The 12,709-nt window shown below is 37.3% G+C and overlaps 1 protein-coding gene across 6 annotated transcripts in view; it reads right to left on the reverse strand.

Annotated features, from left to right (window-relative positions):
* FRY (FRY microtubule binding protein) overlaps positions 1 to 12,709 on the reverse strand; it is a 223,099-nt gene that overhangs the window by 73,836 nt on the left and 136,554 nt on the right. For all 6 annotated transcript variants that reach the window (XM_064716468.1, XM_064716459.1, XM_064716449.1 and 3 more), the window contains 8 exons: positions 10,059 to 10,166; positions 5,716 to 5,971; positions 4,456 to 4,638; positions 3,482 to 3,568; positions 1,717 to 1,976; positions 1,214 to 1,403; positions 356 to 480; positions 107 to 164 (listed from right to left, as the gene is read on the reverse strand). In XM_064716468.1, coding sequence (XP_064572538.1) covers positions 107 to 164; positions 356 to 480; positions 1,214 to 1,403; positions 1,717 to 1,976; positions 3,482 to 3,568; positions 4,456 to 4,638; positions 5,716 to 5,971; positions 10,059 to 10,166 — 1,267 coding nt within the window. The remainder of the gene's footprint in view (positions 1 to 106; positions 165 to 355; positions 481 to 1,213; positions 1,404 to 1,716; positions 1,977 to 3,481; positions 3,569 to 4,455; positions 4,639 to 5,715; positions 5,972 to 10,058; positions 10,167 to 12,709) is intronic.

The following is a 12,709-nucleotide window of genomic DNA, read 5'->3' on the forward strand; positions in this document are numbered from 1 at the left end:
TCCAGTTAGTACAAAAGAATATATTTATATTTCAAACAGACAGAATTACTATTTTAAAAATAATTTTTCATTTAAAAAACTAGTACATTTGATTTTTGCAACTTACCTCTGGTCTTCTTTCTAGGGCTTCTTTCATTAGTGGGTGGAGCTCTTCTACTAATTCCCTAAATTAGAAAACCATAAATACTTATTAAAAAAATCTAATGTCCTTTGAAAAGCATAAATATTTTATCCAACATATAAAAATGAAGCTCTAAAGTGCAAATAGAATTTTAAATATATATTTAAGTTACAAGAAAAATAAAACACTTGTATTATAGGCAAATAACTGAGAATATGGTAAGTGGAGAAGTACCTGAAAACAAGCGAATTTGTTCTTCCAAATCCTAATACAAGTGATTCTGTTATTTCTATGCTTTCAAGTCTCATCAAAGGAACTAGCTGCTTTAGTAAGACTCCAACAGATGGAGTTCCAATAGCCTAAAATATATTAAAATATTGTTGAATTTCTCTGGATATCAATATAAAGTAAACACATTTTTTTACAAACAGACATTGTCTGAGAATCAATACATATTTTTAAAACATGCTGGAATGATTTTACAACTACAGATATCAATCAACCAGTCTAACTGGATGTCTGCTACCTGACAATCATCTCAATAATACCTAACAAGTAAATACATCTGGGAAATCTCTTTGCTTTAGTACAGATTATCGCAATTTACTTTATTTGTTGCTTCATTAAAATATTCTAGTAATTACATTTGTGGAGCTACTGCTCCTCTTGGAAGTGTATTTTATATATTATTGCTTCTGACAGGCATATATCCAACAGGAATACAATTTGCATTTGAAATCTGCTTTATTTCCTAGTGTTTTAAATTTATGAATTGGAGTGCTCTACAAAGAAAGAAAGAAAGGAGATGACAAACAAAAGTTAACTTCAAAACACGTGTTCAGACCTTCTATATTTTGAGTGCACATCACCCAGAATGCAAACAAAAAAAAAAGCAATACATTGAAAACACCATGACTCTTGCCAAATATTTATCAACACATCATATCGTACAGATGTTTTAGTTGTTAATTATGTTTGTTATGTAGTTTGCATATATCAAAACATTCCCTAACTGAAATACTTTCATCAGGACAGGGTTTGCAGCTTAAAATTCTCCTAAAGGAATAGTTTACTTGTAACAGGTTGCATCACCTTGTTATCGTAGTTCATGGTTCCATCAGGAGTGGTAGCCATGATCTCTGGTGTTGAAGCACGCAGGTGTCCTGGGCTCATAATACTGGGCTTTGCTACTCCAAAACACAGAATAAGGTAGTTCCTCCACAAAGTAACATAGTTGTCTCCACTGCTTGCTGTGCTTGTTTTCTTTGCATTAACAGGAATACTAGAATTTAAAAATTAATCATAATTCTTAAAACAATCTTCCAGTCTTAATTACAAGTACCAAAGTCTTAATTAAAATATTTTAAAACATTTTAAGAGGAAATAAATCATGCTATGTATCTATCAGCTGCAATTCAACATGACATGAGACACAGGAAACAAAGGTAGAAAATGGGAGCTTTCCACCATACAAGCTACAATTACAAAACTCAAACCTGTGTTGCACCAATTTCTGTGTGACACCTTGCAGGATGAGTTTACATTAAAATAACACAGCCCATACAAAAGAAAGTGAAATTCAGATTATCACTTACTTTGGATCCACAAGAGGCATTATCAGCTGTAGCCTCGTGAAGGCGTATGGCCAAGCATAGCTGAGTGCTGTAGGACAGTGCTTTGGGAGATTCTCCTGCCTCAGAAAACTGAATAGGCAGAGAACCCATGGGTCTTTAACGGACTGTGCAAAAATCCAGACATGGGAAGGACTTTTCACATCATAATGGCTATTCACTAGGACAGCATTCCACTCCACCAGCCACTGCAAATCCACGCTGTGTGTTAAGGGGATTGTTGTCTGTGGAGAGAAAAGATAAATTAACTCTCCTTGCTGTGCTACTCAGAAACCAGGCACAGAGGCAACACATTTGCTTTGCTTTATTATTAATGAAGAGAATGAAAGCACAGAATTCAAACCTTGGCCTCCAAAAACTGCAACACCCAAACCCAGGTGCTGCTCTTTTAGACAAATTTCCTAATTCCTGTATTATGAAGTCAGAATGTCTCTTTCTTGCTCAGTTTCTGTTCCCAGATGCACAGGGGCCCAACCTCCCCACCAGTTTAATGTCTCCTTCTGTGCTGGTTTTGGCTGGGGTAGAGTTTATTTTCTTCACAGTGACTGGTATGGGGCTGTGTTTTGATTTGTGCTGAACACAGGGTTGATAATACAGAGATGTTTTTGTTGTTGCTGAGCAGGACTTGCACAGAGCCAAGGCTTTTTCTGCTTCTTGTACTGCCACGCTGGTGAGGATGCTGGGGGTGCTTGGGAGGCTGGGAGGAGACACAGCCAGGACAGGTGACCCCACCTGACCAAAGGGAGATCCCATACCATATGACATCATGCTCAGGGTATAAAGTGGGGGAAGAAGAAGGAAGAGGGGCGTTTGGAGTGAAGACATTTGCCTTCCTGACACACCGCTATATGTGATGGGGCCCTGCTCTCCTGGAGATGGCTGAACACCTGCCTGCCCATGGGAATGGGTGAATTAATTGCTTGTTTTGCTTTGCTTGTGTGCATGGCTTTTGCTTTCCCAGTTAAACTGTCTGCATCTCAACCCAGGAGTTCTCCAGCTTTCACCCTTCTGATTCTCTCCCCAATCCCTCTGGGGGGAAGTGAGTGAGCAGTTGTGTGAGGCTTAGCTGTTGGCTGGAGTTACTTTTTTGAGTACAAAACATGTGGCTCAAATCCACAAATCCAAAAGTGCCCTGAAAAGGGCACTCAATGTGGACAGGATCATTTGTTGCTTTAAACTCAATCAGGCTGAAAAGAGCCCCAAACTGATTGTTCCTGCCCTCTGGAAATGGGCTTTTCACTAATCTCTAGGACAGCATGCAAAATCAGTCGACTTATGTATCAGTTCTTCTACTGACACTTTTTTATTTAAAATGCTCAATCTCTGCTTCCTCTGATGCATGTCAGACACATCAGACCCCTGAGAGAGCAAAAGGAGAGCTTCACCCCTGCTGTGAATTACTCTGGAGCTTATGCTCAGGTGTGCAGGCAGGGCCACTTCCTGAGGACACAAGGGGGCTGAAGCTGATTCCCTTCTCAAACAGATGACAGCAGTGACTGCCTCTAGCATTAGGTGGTGCTAGCAATATGACTTTCTCAACTGTTCTTTTTTCTGTATGCAGTATCTTCCATATTGTCTGGGACATTGTGGAGCCTTGGAGCTCTTGGGTAGATGGCTGGAGCAGTAAAGCTCTATGATTTCTTTGATTTTTTTAGTAGTATAATTTTTAGTATTTCATGTCTAATATTTGTTATGCAAACAGAAGCAGTAACAGTAAAGTAGTACTTACTGAGTCTGAAACAGCCACATGAATAAAGCTTTCAAGAATAGAAGAACTCAACTGATCCATGACATCAATCATAGGTCTGTCATCATCCTGAATAACACAGAGAATACAAGTTTACTCTTCTGACCAAATTATTTCCCTTCTTATGTTTCTGGGATATGCAACAGAAGCATCTAAAAATTATGACATGATTCTGAAGTAGCTAAAAATATTCATTGTTACCAATGGGTACATTTTGTCTTTTCCAAATTAATCTCAGAACCAGATCCAAACTGTGGTTTGAAATGAAGTTAATTTGTGGCTATAGCTCACTGCTTAGAGAACAAAAGCACATATCAGAAAATCCCAAATGACTTTGGATAGCTAGTATCAAAAGACTGAAAAATTAGCTTACTGTTTATTGAAGCATTCCTTTGCCATGAAAACACATATTTGTGTTCTTAGGCATTTAGATGGCTCACTGAGCTGTGACCGCCAGTACACAACGTGACTCTCCATATTTCTGTACCCATAAAAAAGACTTAGAGGTCTTTACTATAGAAGGAAAATATATGTGAATGATCTGAAAGGTGTCTTATGCTGTGGGTTTTTTCACCCACAAAGGGATGGCACAGGAATGGGTTTCACTTCCAATATAAATTTATAATCTTCACAATACAAAAAAGGCCCATGCTATAGAAAAGGTTTTACAGTGTATTTTACATTGACATAATTCCAAGACAAAATAGAAGCTGCTGTACATTTCCCTTCGTATTCTTATACAGGGCATTTACCATTCATGTTACCTTGTTGAGTCCACAGAAAGGTTTGCAGTGTTAAGGCAAACAGAAACAGTAAGCTGAGATCAAATGCTTTTCTATAAACTAAGCGCATACCTGCTACACTGCAGCAATTACATTAAAAGCAATGGTAACAGCAGTTTTGAGCTTTATCTTCAGGAAATTTTAACTCAAAGTTCCAGAAGAGAAAAATCCTACCTCTGCCTGGCCAAGGGCCAAGAATAAGGAACGGATTTCTCGGAGGATGAGAACAGCCAATTTCCGCGTCGCCACCTGGAAACTGCACAGCAGAACCAGCGCGAATCCTTCAACTGCGTGCAGCACGTTGGAATAGGGGCTCCTTTCAGATTGCATCCTGTGGCTGGATCCGTTTGGTATCAACTGTAGAACAGTGCAAGGGGGGGAAATGGAGAGGTGCAAACCAGGTCTCCAAGAAATATTCGATTAACTAGGACTTATAAAAAATCAAAATGCAGAGGCCATGAGGATGCCAGACAGGGAAACTTGACGTATTCTCTCAAACAATCAAATTTCGTAGCTTTTTGGTTCCACAAAAGCAATGTATGAGCAGAGTCCTTTGAACAAATCCTTTCCTCTAATTTTCAAATAATCTACCCGCTTTTTTCCACCCTCCACTAAAAAATGAATGAATGAATGAGTCAGACGGTGAACACCACACTTTTTCTACTCCAGGTATAAGTAGGACCTTCTTTGGTCCTGTAGCAGCCAACACCTTAGGTAGGTGGCCTCTAGAACCCAACCCCACTAGTAAAGTGTAACAATATATGTAACAAAAAGTATGTGAGAACTCTCTTTTCTACATTTGTATGTACTCCTGTTATTACCTATTAATTAATGGTCCTCTGTGATATAAAACACACATCTTGTTTTCCCAAAGGAAAACATACTCCGTGTGATTAGTTGACAAGATAAGAAGCCTAAAAATCAGTTCTCATAATGAAAATATCTGTGGGACAGTGCAGATGGGAGAAGCAGGAGAAAAGCTGTTCAGTTCCCAGAAATGTTTGTAACACATGGAGACAGCAGGCCACGGTAACAATCAGGTTCTTTGATGTTTCTGAATCAACCAAGGGAAAAGAAGATCCACTTCACTCTTCACAGTGTTCCCACTAGCATTATCAATCTGTTTCAGCCCTGGGAAAATGTCCTTCTGCCACATCTACATACACATACTTCCCTTTATATGCTTTTGTTGATGTGCATATTTCAGTTTGACATGCATTCTCTTATGTTGCTCAACAACAACATCTGCTGTATTACACAAGGACATGGCTGTCCTCAAAAGACACGTGAACTAATTACCTAAAAAATATTTTGCACAGTGAATACTTCTCAGGTGAGTAAATACAAAACACACAAACCACAGCATTATCAAGGAACATAATTTCTGCCTTCGATTAGTAAAAATGTTAGGACACAGATCTCTTGATTGCATACCTCTGCAGATCTGGTTTTAGCCTGCTCAGAAGCTTTTCCTGGAGTGTGTATGACAAGCTTCCATTGCGTAAGCAATTGTAGCAGCAACTTCAGTGAAGTATCAAGAAGGGTATGATGCATATCATTCACTTCACGTAGCAGAAAATTAGTGAAACCAAAGAGTACATCCTCCCGCCAGTCAACAAAGTCAACAAGTAGGCCCTGGAGAGAATTCTGTGCAATGTGTCGAAGTTCATCATCCATATGGATGGACAGCCTGTAAGTAAAAGTAAATGTCGGATAATAAAAGATATGAGGAATGTCTGTCACTACATTAAAGTGATGGAAAATTCCCACTGACAATGGTGCACGAGGCTATATTGGTTTCATTATTGCTGACCTAAATAAACATCCTTGACCTGTTTTCTATATTGTAATTCTTGACACAGCAGAAGATATTCATGGATCAAAAAGAAGTGTGCTCCCCTCCTAAAACAGGGTATCTCTAAAGTACATAATTTGGCAACTTTTCTCAAACTAAATATATTTTTTTATTTATTCATAACTCACTAACTTCCATGTAGGTATGGTAATAAAAGGCTTAGAAATAAATACATCATTTCAGAATTCATGTATTTATTTTTTAAACATGAAATATAAAAATAGAAGAGTCACAACAGGTCAGCTAACAGTTAAAACAAATCTTTAGCCAAGATGCAACTCACAATTAATGAAAGCAAATCTTCAAAAGAATTAAAATTAGGCATTTGAATTAAAAACTGCTTTATGTTTTAAATAACTTAGGATGAGGAAATGCAGAAAACAGCCTCAGGACTTTCTATACTTTTAGAAACACATTGAACACCCTCAAAGTCCTTCTGAAAGACAGTGACATTTCAGATCCCATTTTCAAATTTTATTTTCTTCTCTATTTGCATCATGTTGAAGTCCTTCTCAACATAAAAAAAAAAATTATATTTTCTTTTGACACAGAAATCATCAAACCACTTCTGTGTTAGAAGTTGGCAGAATAAAGTAAATTCAGATTAGTGTGTTCTGCAATTTTTGGTTCATTGCCTTTATGATGTATTTTGTTTTAATTACCCATGAGACTGTAATTTTCTGTAGTGTGTTAGAACTCATTTTCAAAGTATTTTATCTACATTTAATCTACATAGTTGAAAAGGAGTACTCATTATAATGAAATGGACAGAAAGCTAGGAGAAAAAAACCCAAAATAGCAAATGGAGTGGAACCAAAGTCCATTCAGTTGGAAGCGTATGATGAGATGTGGTTCATAAAAAATCTGGTTCATTATAGCTGCCTAATTTGGAGGCAGGGGACATTTTATTTAAGTGAAAATAAAACAACTGCCATGAAAATTCACCCCCGGTGAGTATGACTCCAAAAATAACTGTTATGCTTTAATAAGCATGTGACCTTCTATATTTAGTTAGAAACACAGTATTTTGTTGGGATAAGAAACAATAATTTTTGTCTCCCTTTCGGAATGACAAAACCAGATAAACAAGCAAAACCTTTTGAGACCACAATTAAGTCACCCATGAAATGACATTCACAATGACACAAAGCAATAACAGAGAAGAGGATACAAAAGCCATCTCCTAAGCCCAAGTTACTGCCCAGTGGCACTATCTTACAAAATGAAATTCAAATTGAGCTTAAGAATGCATCTATGTATTACCACTCTATGACAGGCAGTGCAGGAAGCAAGTACAAGTTTGTTTGCACTTAAGTCAGTTAAATTTAAGACCTGCTCGGGAATTTGTAATGAATGGTTGCAGTGGGCAGAGAAAGGGCAAAAGGTACAGTATACACTTGACATCTGCTTCATGGTTTATAATTTGAATGCAGCTGTCCTGAAAAAAAAGTGTAGCTGCTGACTTACAGACTGCTTCTGAAAACCACCAAAAGACAGATCTGTTTTGAGCATGAAAAACTCTAACCAAACTGTGAATACAAGAACCAATTAACTCAAAGACGTAACTTTATCTCTTGTGAAAAGAAAATATTTAACAGCTTTCCATCTCAACAGCACAGGCTCCCAGAAATCCCTGGCAGAACAGCTTCTAGGGCTCTTTTAAAAAACAGGGAGAAACTGAAATCTTACCTCTTAGTTTCTTATCCCTGTATTGAGTCTAGTTTCTGATCCAGAACACACAATACTGTAATGCAGTGTTCTCTAGAACTGCAGATACTTACCTTCTGGGCTTACACTTTCAAAACTGGGAGAAGTAGTCAGCCTGGTCTCAAATAAACAGTATTTTTATGGGACAGTATACAGAATGTAGAAACAGCTCTGGTGCTGAGGCATTCTGGTGATTTACATGAATCTTGGCTAGGTATTAATTCTTTAAACAGTTTATTACTTTCTTCCCTGAAGGTATATTTTTAAAGACAGTTATTTTCAGTTCATGCTGTCCTAGGCTAAACAGACCTAATTTTTTCAATTCACTTATCATTTTCCTCCTTGTTCTCTGATCAGTCTCATCTTCAACTACAGTGTCCCAGTTTGCATGCTGTTCTCCAAACCAGGCATCCTTGATATTGATTAGACCAGAAGAAATTTTTGAAAACCTTCTAGACCTATACATGTGAATAAGGTTTGTCTTTTCATACCAACATCACTTCTTTGTATCTGTTCAGTTTGTGATCCTGCTTTGCAATACTGAGACCCTATCCAGTTGTTTCAGCACCAGTCTTCTGAATCATAAACTGTTTGTTAATCGCTTTCCAACCTATGATGTACCTACCTATTTTACCTAATTTGTGATTCCCTTGCTCATACTTAGGAATATGACTTAAAACACTGCCAATGTCTAAAAGATGCTGTAGCATGAGCACACGGAGGAGAGGAGAACAGATTTCCAAAGTTTCCCTTCTTGGAGAAAGGCTGAGCATATAACTGCTTCTGAAGTTGCTCTAGAGAAGCTTCCCCCAGCTCCTCTTGACATCTCACTTCTTTGCAAAGTCAGAGTCAGAAAACTCAGCAAACTTACAGTTGCATTGTCACAGCAGGGCAATTACCCAAGAGACATTTAGAATCACAGCTGACCTTTTCTGAATGAAGTTTGATGATAGAATAAAGATAGACCAGTGGTTATATTGACAATTGTGAGACTTAAGGAGGGTAGCATTAATCTATAAAGAAATTCACACTGGTGTTCAAATTTTCTTAAAAGTAGTGACAGATCTGACCTGGACAATCCTGTGACTGAAGAGCTGTGACCTGAATAGATACGTGCTTTATACCAGCTCAGTTAAGGCCATTAATCAGGATAGAACTCTAGTTAAAATATTGGATTAAAGGAAAACATGTTCTTTTAAATTTCCCTTAAGCAGAATTGATGCAACTGTTTAATAAGGTATCTGTATAATTTAATAATGCAATGATTTAAAACAACCTACAAGTGATTTATTGCAGACAACGTGCACACAAAGAAACCAAGCTGGCCATGCACTACAGCACACCTACTGCTGGCTGATAATCTGGTTTGTTTTGCTGTCTGCACTCTCCACTACTACCAGAATCAATTGTTTTAGCACATCACTGGGAGTTAGTTGTTCATGGAGCAGAAAAAACTGGTTTTGTATCTTGCCTTCTGGCTCCCACATCTGCCATTCTCCCATCTGTGATGTTTGAAAAGCAAGAACAGGGTGGCTTTGCCACAGTTACCTGAGAGCAATATGCTGCAAAGCCCTCTTGGTTCAATTTAATACCCTAATCCACTTACATAAAGAACACAAGCTGGAACCTTGGTCTTGGATAGTTGAACTGAAATATAACAGACTTGTCTATATTGACTGGCACCTGTTATCACAATTAATTGCCACAAGTCCTGAAACCTAAGTGGTGTAGAAGCCATGTGGCAGACTACCTTGTTGAGTGAAGTCTACTCAGACAAATTAAATGGAGGGATATAATATTTTTTAAACTGATATTTTTTAAATTTTATGCTAATAATAATGTAAAAAGGATTTTGTAATATACCACATCTAGCACATTCTGTTTTAACAAAGAGACATGTGGGAATCATAAATCAAAACTAAACCGGTATCTCCTTGTTTTTTCACTACACAGAAAAGATGTTTTCTCCTGTTAACCAGACTGCTGTGATGGTTAGAAAAGTAACATGTTGTGACTTTCTTGTACAACAGTGAATATTATGTAACCTACATACTGATGGGAATGAGTTCTGGAGGACATAACAACTTTTTAACAAAATTATGAACCATAATAAAACCATAGAAACTGTAAAAAGGTGCTAGGACATCTCTGTCTAATTCTGTGGCTCAGCTTTTCACACCGTTCTCCTGGAGCAGTCAATGTTTGTACAACTTACCTTGCCAGCAAGTCGATCAACTCAAGTTTTGACATTCCATCAGGAAGTAATCGAGGAATAGCAGCAACACATGTTCTGAACAGATCAATTTTTGGTTTTCTTTCACCACTGAAAAATTAGAAGAAAATTTTGACTAAACTTAAGAAGGAACTGTGTTAAATGATCCACCTCTAAAGTGCCAGGGGCCTACTGAAAACATCAGGAGGGACAGCTAGGCACTATAATAAAGTAAGAAGGAAACATGAATACATTTTTCCATTGAATAAATGGTATTGATTTTGAGATTTTTCATGCATCATATCTATACATTACTTGGAAAATCAGTTATTAATGATTCGTTTGCTTCTCTCTGAGAGGAACTGGCATATACATAAAAAAGGAGGGAAAATGTAGGAGGATTCCTCCATCAAAATCAGCATTTATATGATGCAAGCTTTGGACGAGGCAATGAGGAAAGAGTTGGGGTGTTCTCCATGGTGCAGCTATATTTCACCCGTTGTAAAAAGAAAATAGCAGATGGGTAACAAGTGCAAATAACACAACTGAAGATACAGAGATTCGTCCCCAACAGAGGACAAGCCTATGGAAAACCATCATGATACATTTTAATAGTGAAAAAAGTGTGCAATTTAGAGGTAGGTATGGTCAGAGAGTTTCTGTTGATCACTGCTGGCGATAACAGCATTTTGGCAACTCTTATCAGCTAGAACATGTTTTAGCAGCCCTAAGGCTGTTCTAATCTGTGGAATGGTGCAACTGTTCCCTAACAGCCTGTGAAAATCATTAAGCACAAAGTTCAGCATGAACCAAACACTAGGTTGGAAGTCCATGAATCTTCTAAAAGTAGCTCAAGTTTCAGCTGTTGATTATTTTCGTAACAGATGCAGTTGTTTTCTGACTTGTTTTCAACATTTTTGATAAGTCTGCAGATTAAATAAGTCCTTCAGATAGAGTCCAAAGGGTGGATTTTTTTTAATTTGCTAATTTTTATCTCAATCATCTATTATCTGACGATGGAGTGTAGGGGAAATTACCAAAGCATAACAGCATTTCAAACTGTGCAGTCTTTCCCACAGTATTATTAATTATTAGCCTGGAATATGTTTTGGAAGGATCAAAAAAGTAAAGTCCTATTTAGAGACTATATTATAAACATGCAGAGAAAAATTGTTCCTCTTTTAATATGCTTCCAATAGAACTAGAAAAGAATGAGGGGGGGAAAAAGAGACATTGTAAGCTACATAACACCACACTGAAATGGAGCGACAAAACAAAAAATGAACTTAGTTTTCCTGCACCCTGGTCCATTGCCCTGGTTACGACATTACTCTGTCTCTCCGTGCAACAGAGGACATTGCATTTGGGTCTCTTACTTTTGTGTTCAGTCACAGAGAAAGCCTGGATGCAATGCAGGCAGAAAGAAGATATTCCGTACTCATTATTTCAGAGAGTAACACTGAGAAGAGTTCAGTGCATACAGAAAAGGCATAAACTGATATTAGACTTATTTAATTCTATGATTAAAGACAGTTTTGTAGTGACTACCATACTGTCTCTTAACACCCTCCTTATCAGCTTGGATATATATTACAGGAATAAAATGTTGACGTCTTTCTAATTAACTGTCTTAATGGTACAGTTAGGAGAAACTATATTCATGATTAATTACCTCTGTCTCACTACGGCTGTATTCTGACAGAGAGAACTTGAAAGGTGTCAGCAACTGAATGGAAAAGGAGCAAAATGCAACAACTCACTGAGAATTATAAACAAATCCCTTTCACCTATTATCACTAAAGCAAATAATAGTAGCTGGATTAATAACTAGTGTAAAATGTATATTTTTATAGTTGTAAACATTAAAGTGCCATTGGGAATTTTATGTGCAGGCAAACCAAGTCTTCCTTCATGACTTGAAACGGAAAAGGAACTTTGCAGAGTTTCTTTATGCTCAGACCCTAGCAAGGGCAAAGTTTGTGCATTTCAAATGGAGACTTGTAAATTAATAGTTTGAGAGGAAACTCTTCTGAAGACAAATGAGTAATTATTTATAAATATAAAATCTGTGGGTGTTCTTTGGCTTATCAGCTGGTCAGAAGAGTAGCAGGAGAAGATCCAAACCTCAGGCTCAAGTTCCCAACTTAACATCTGAGCTACCATGCACAGCACGCGAGGGAGGCGAGGGGAGCCTTTGAAGTACTTGCAAGGACAGGTTTGTATTTTAGAAAAATGCATGCCCTCTTCTAACCAAATGTTGGAAAGTAATTATAGCCAGTATTGAAATTCATATCCCAGTGCAGGATGCAAAGGATGCTTCTTACTCAGGATTTTAATAAGACTCTCCATACTGGCAATTATTACTTCAACAATAAATGCTTAAAGGACCAGTAATTAAATATTGTCTAGAAGCAAGTACTGCCAAAGAAAATTCCAGAATCTGCAATGTTATGTCTGCTCACTGCCTAGGTACTTCTCTCAGATTCTTATTTTATTTTATTTGTTAATAAAAATACCACTGTGGTATTCATTTTATACAGTTTACACATAAACTTTATGTAACTATGACAAAAGCAATAACTTCAAAATGTACATAATACAGTGTGATATCTACCAATAAAAGTCCATAAGAATTCAAAATAAATATGTAACTC

This window comes from Zonotrichia leucophrys, chromosome 1 (genome assembly GCF_028769735.1).
Source record: "Zonotrichia leucophrys gambelii isolate GWCS_2022_RI chromosome 1, RI_Zleu_2.0, whole genome shotgun sequence".
Lineage (NCBI taxonomy): Eukaryota > Metazoa > Chordata > Aves > Passeriformes > Passerellidae > Zonotrichia > Zonotrichia leucophrys.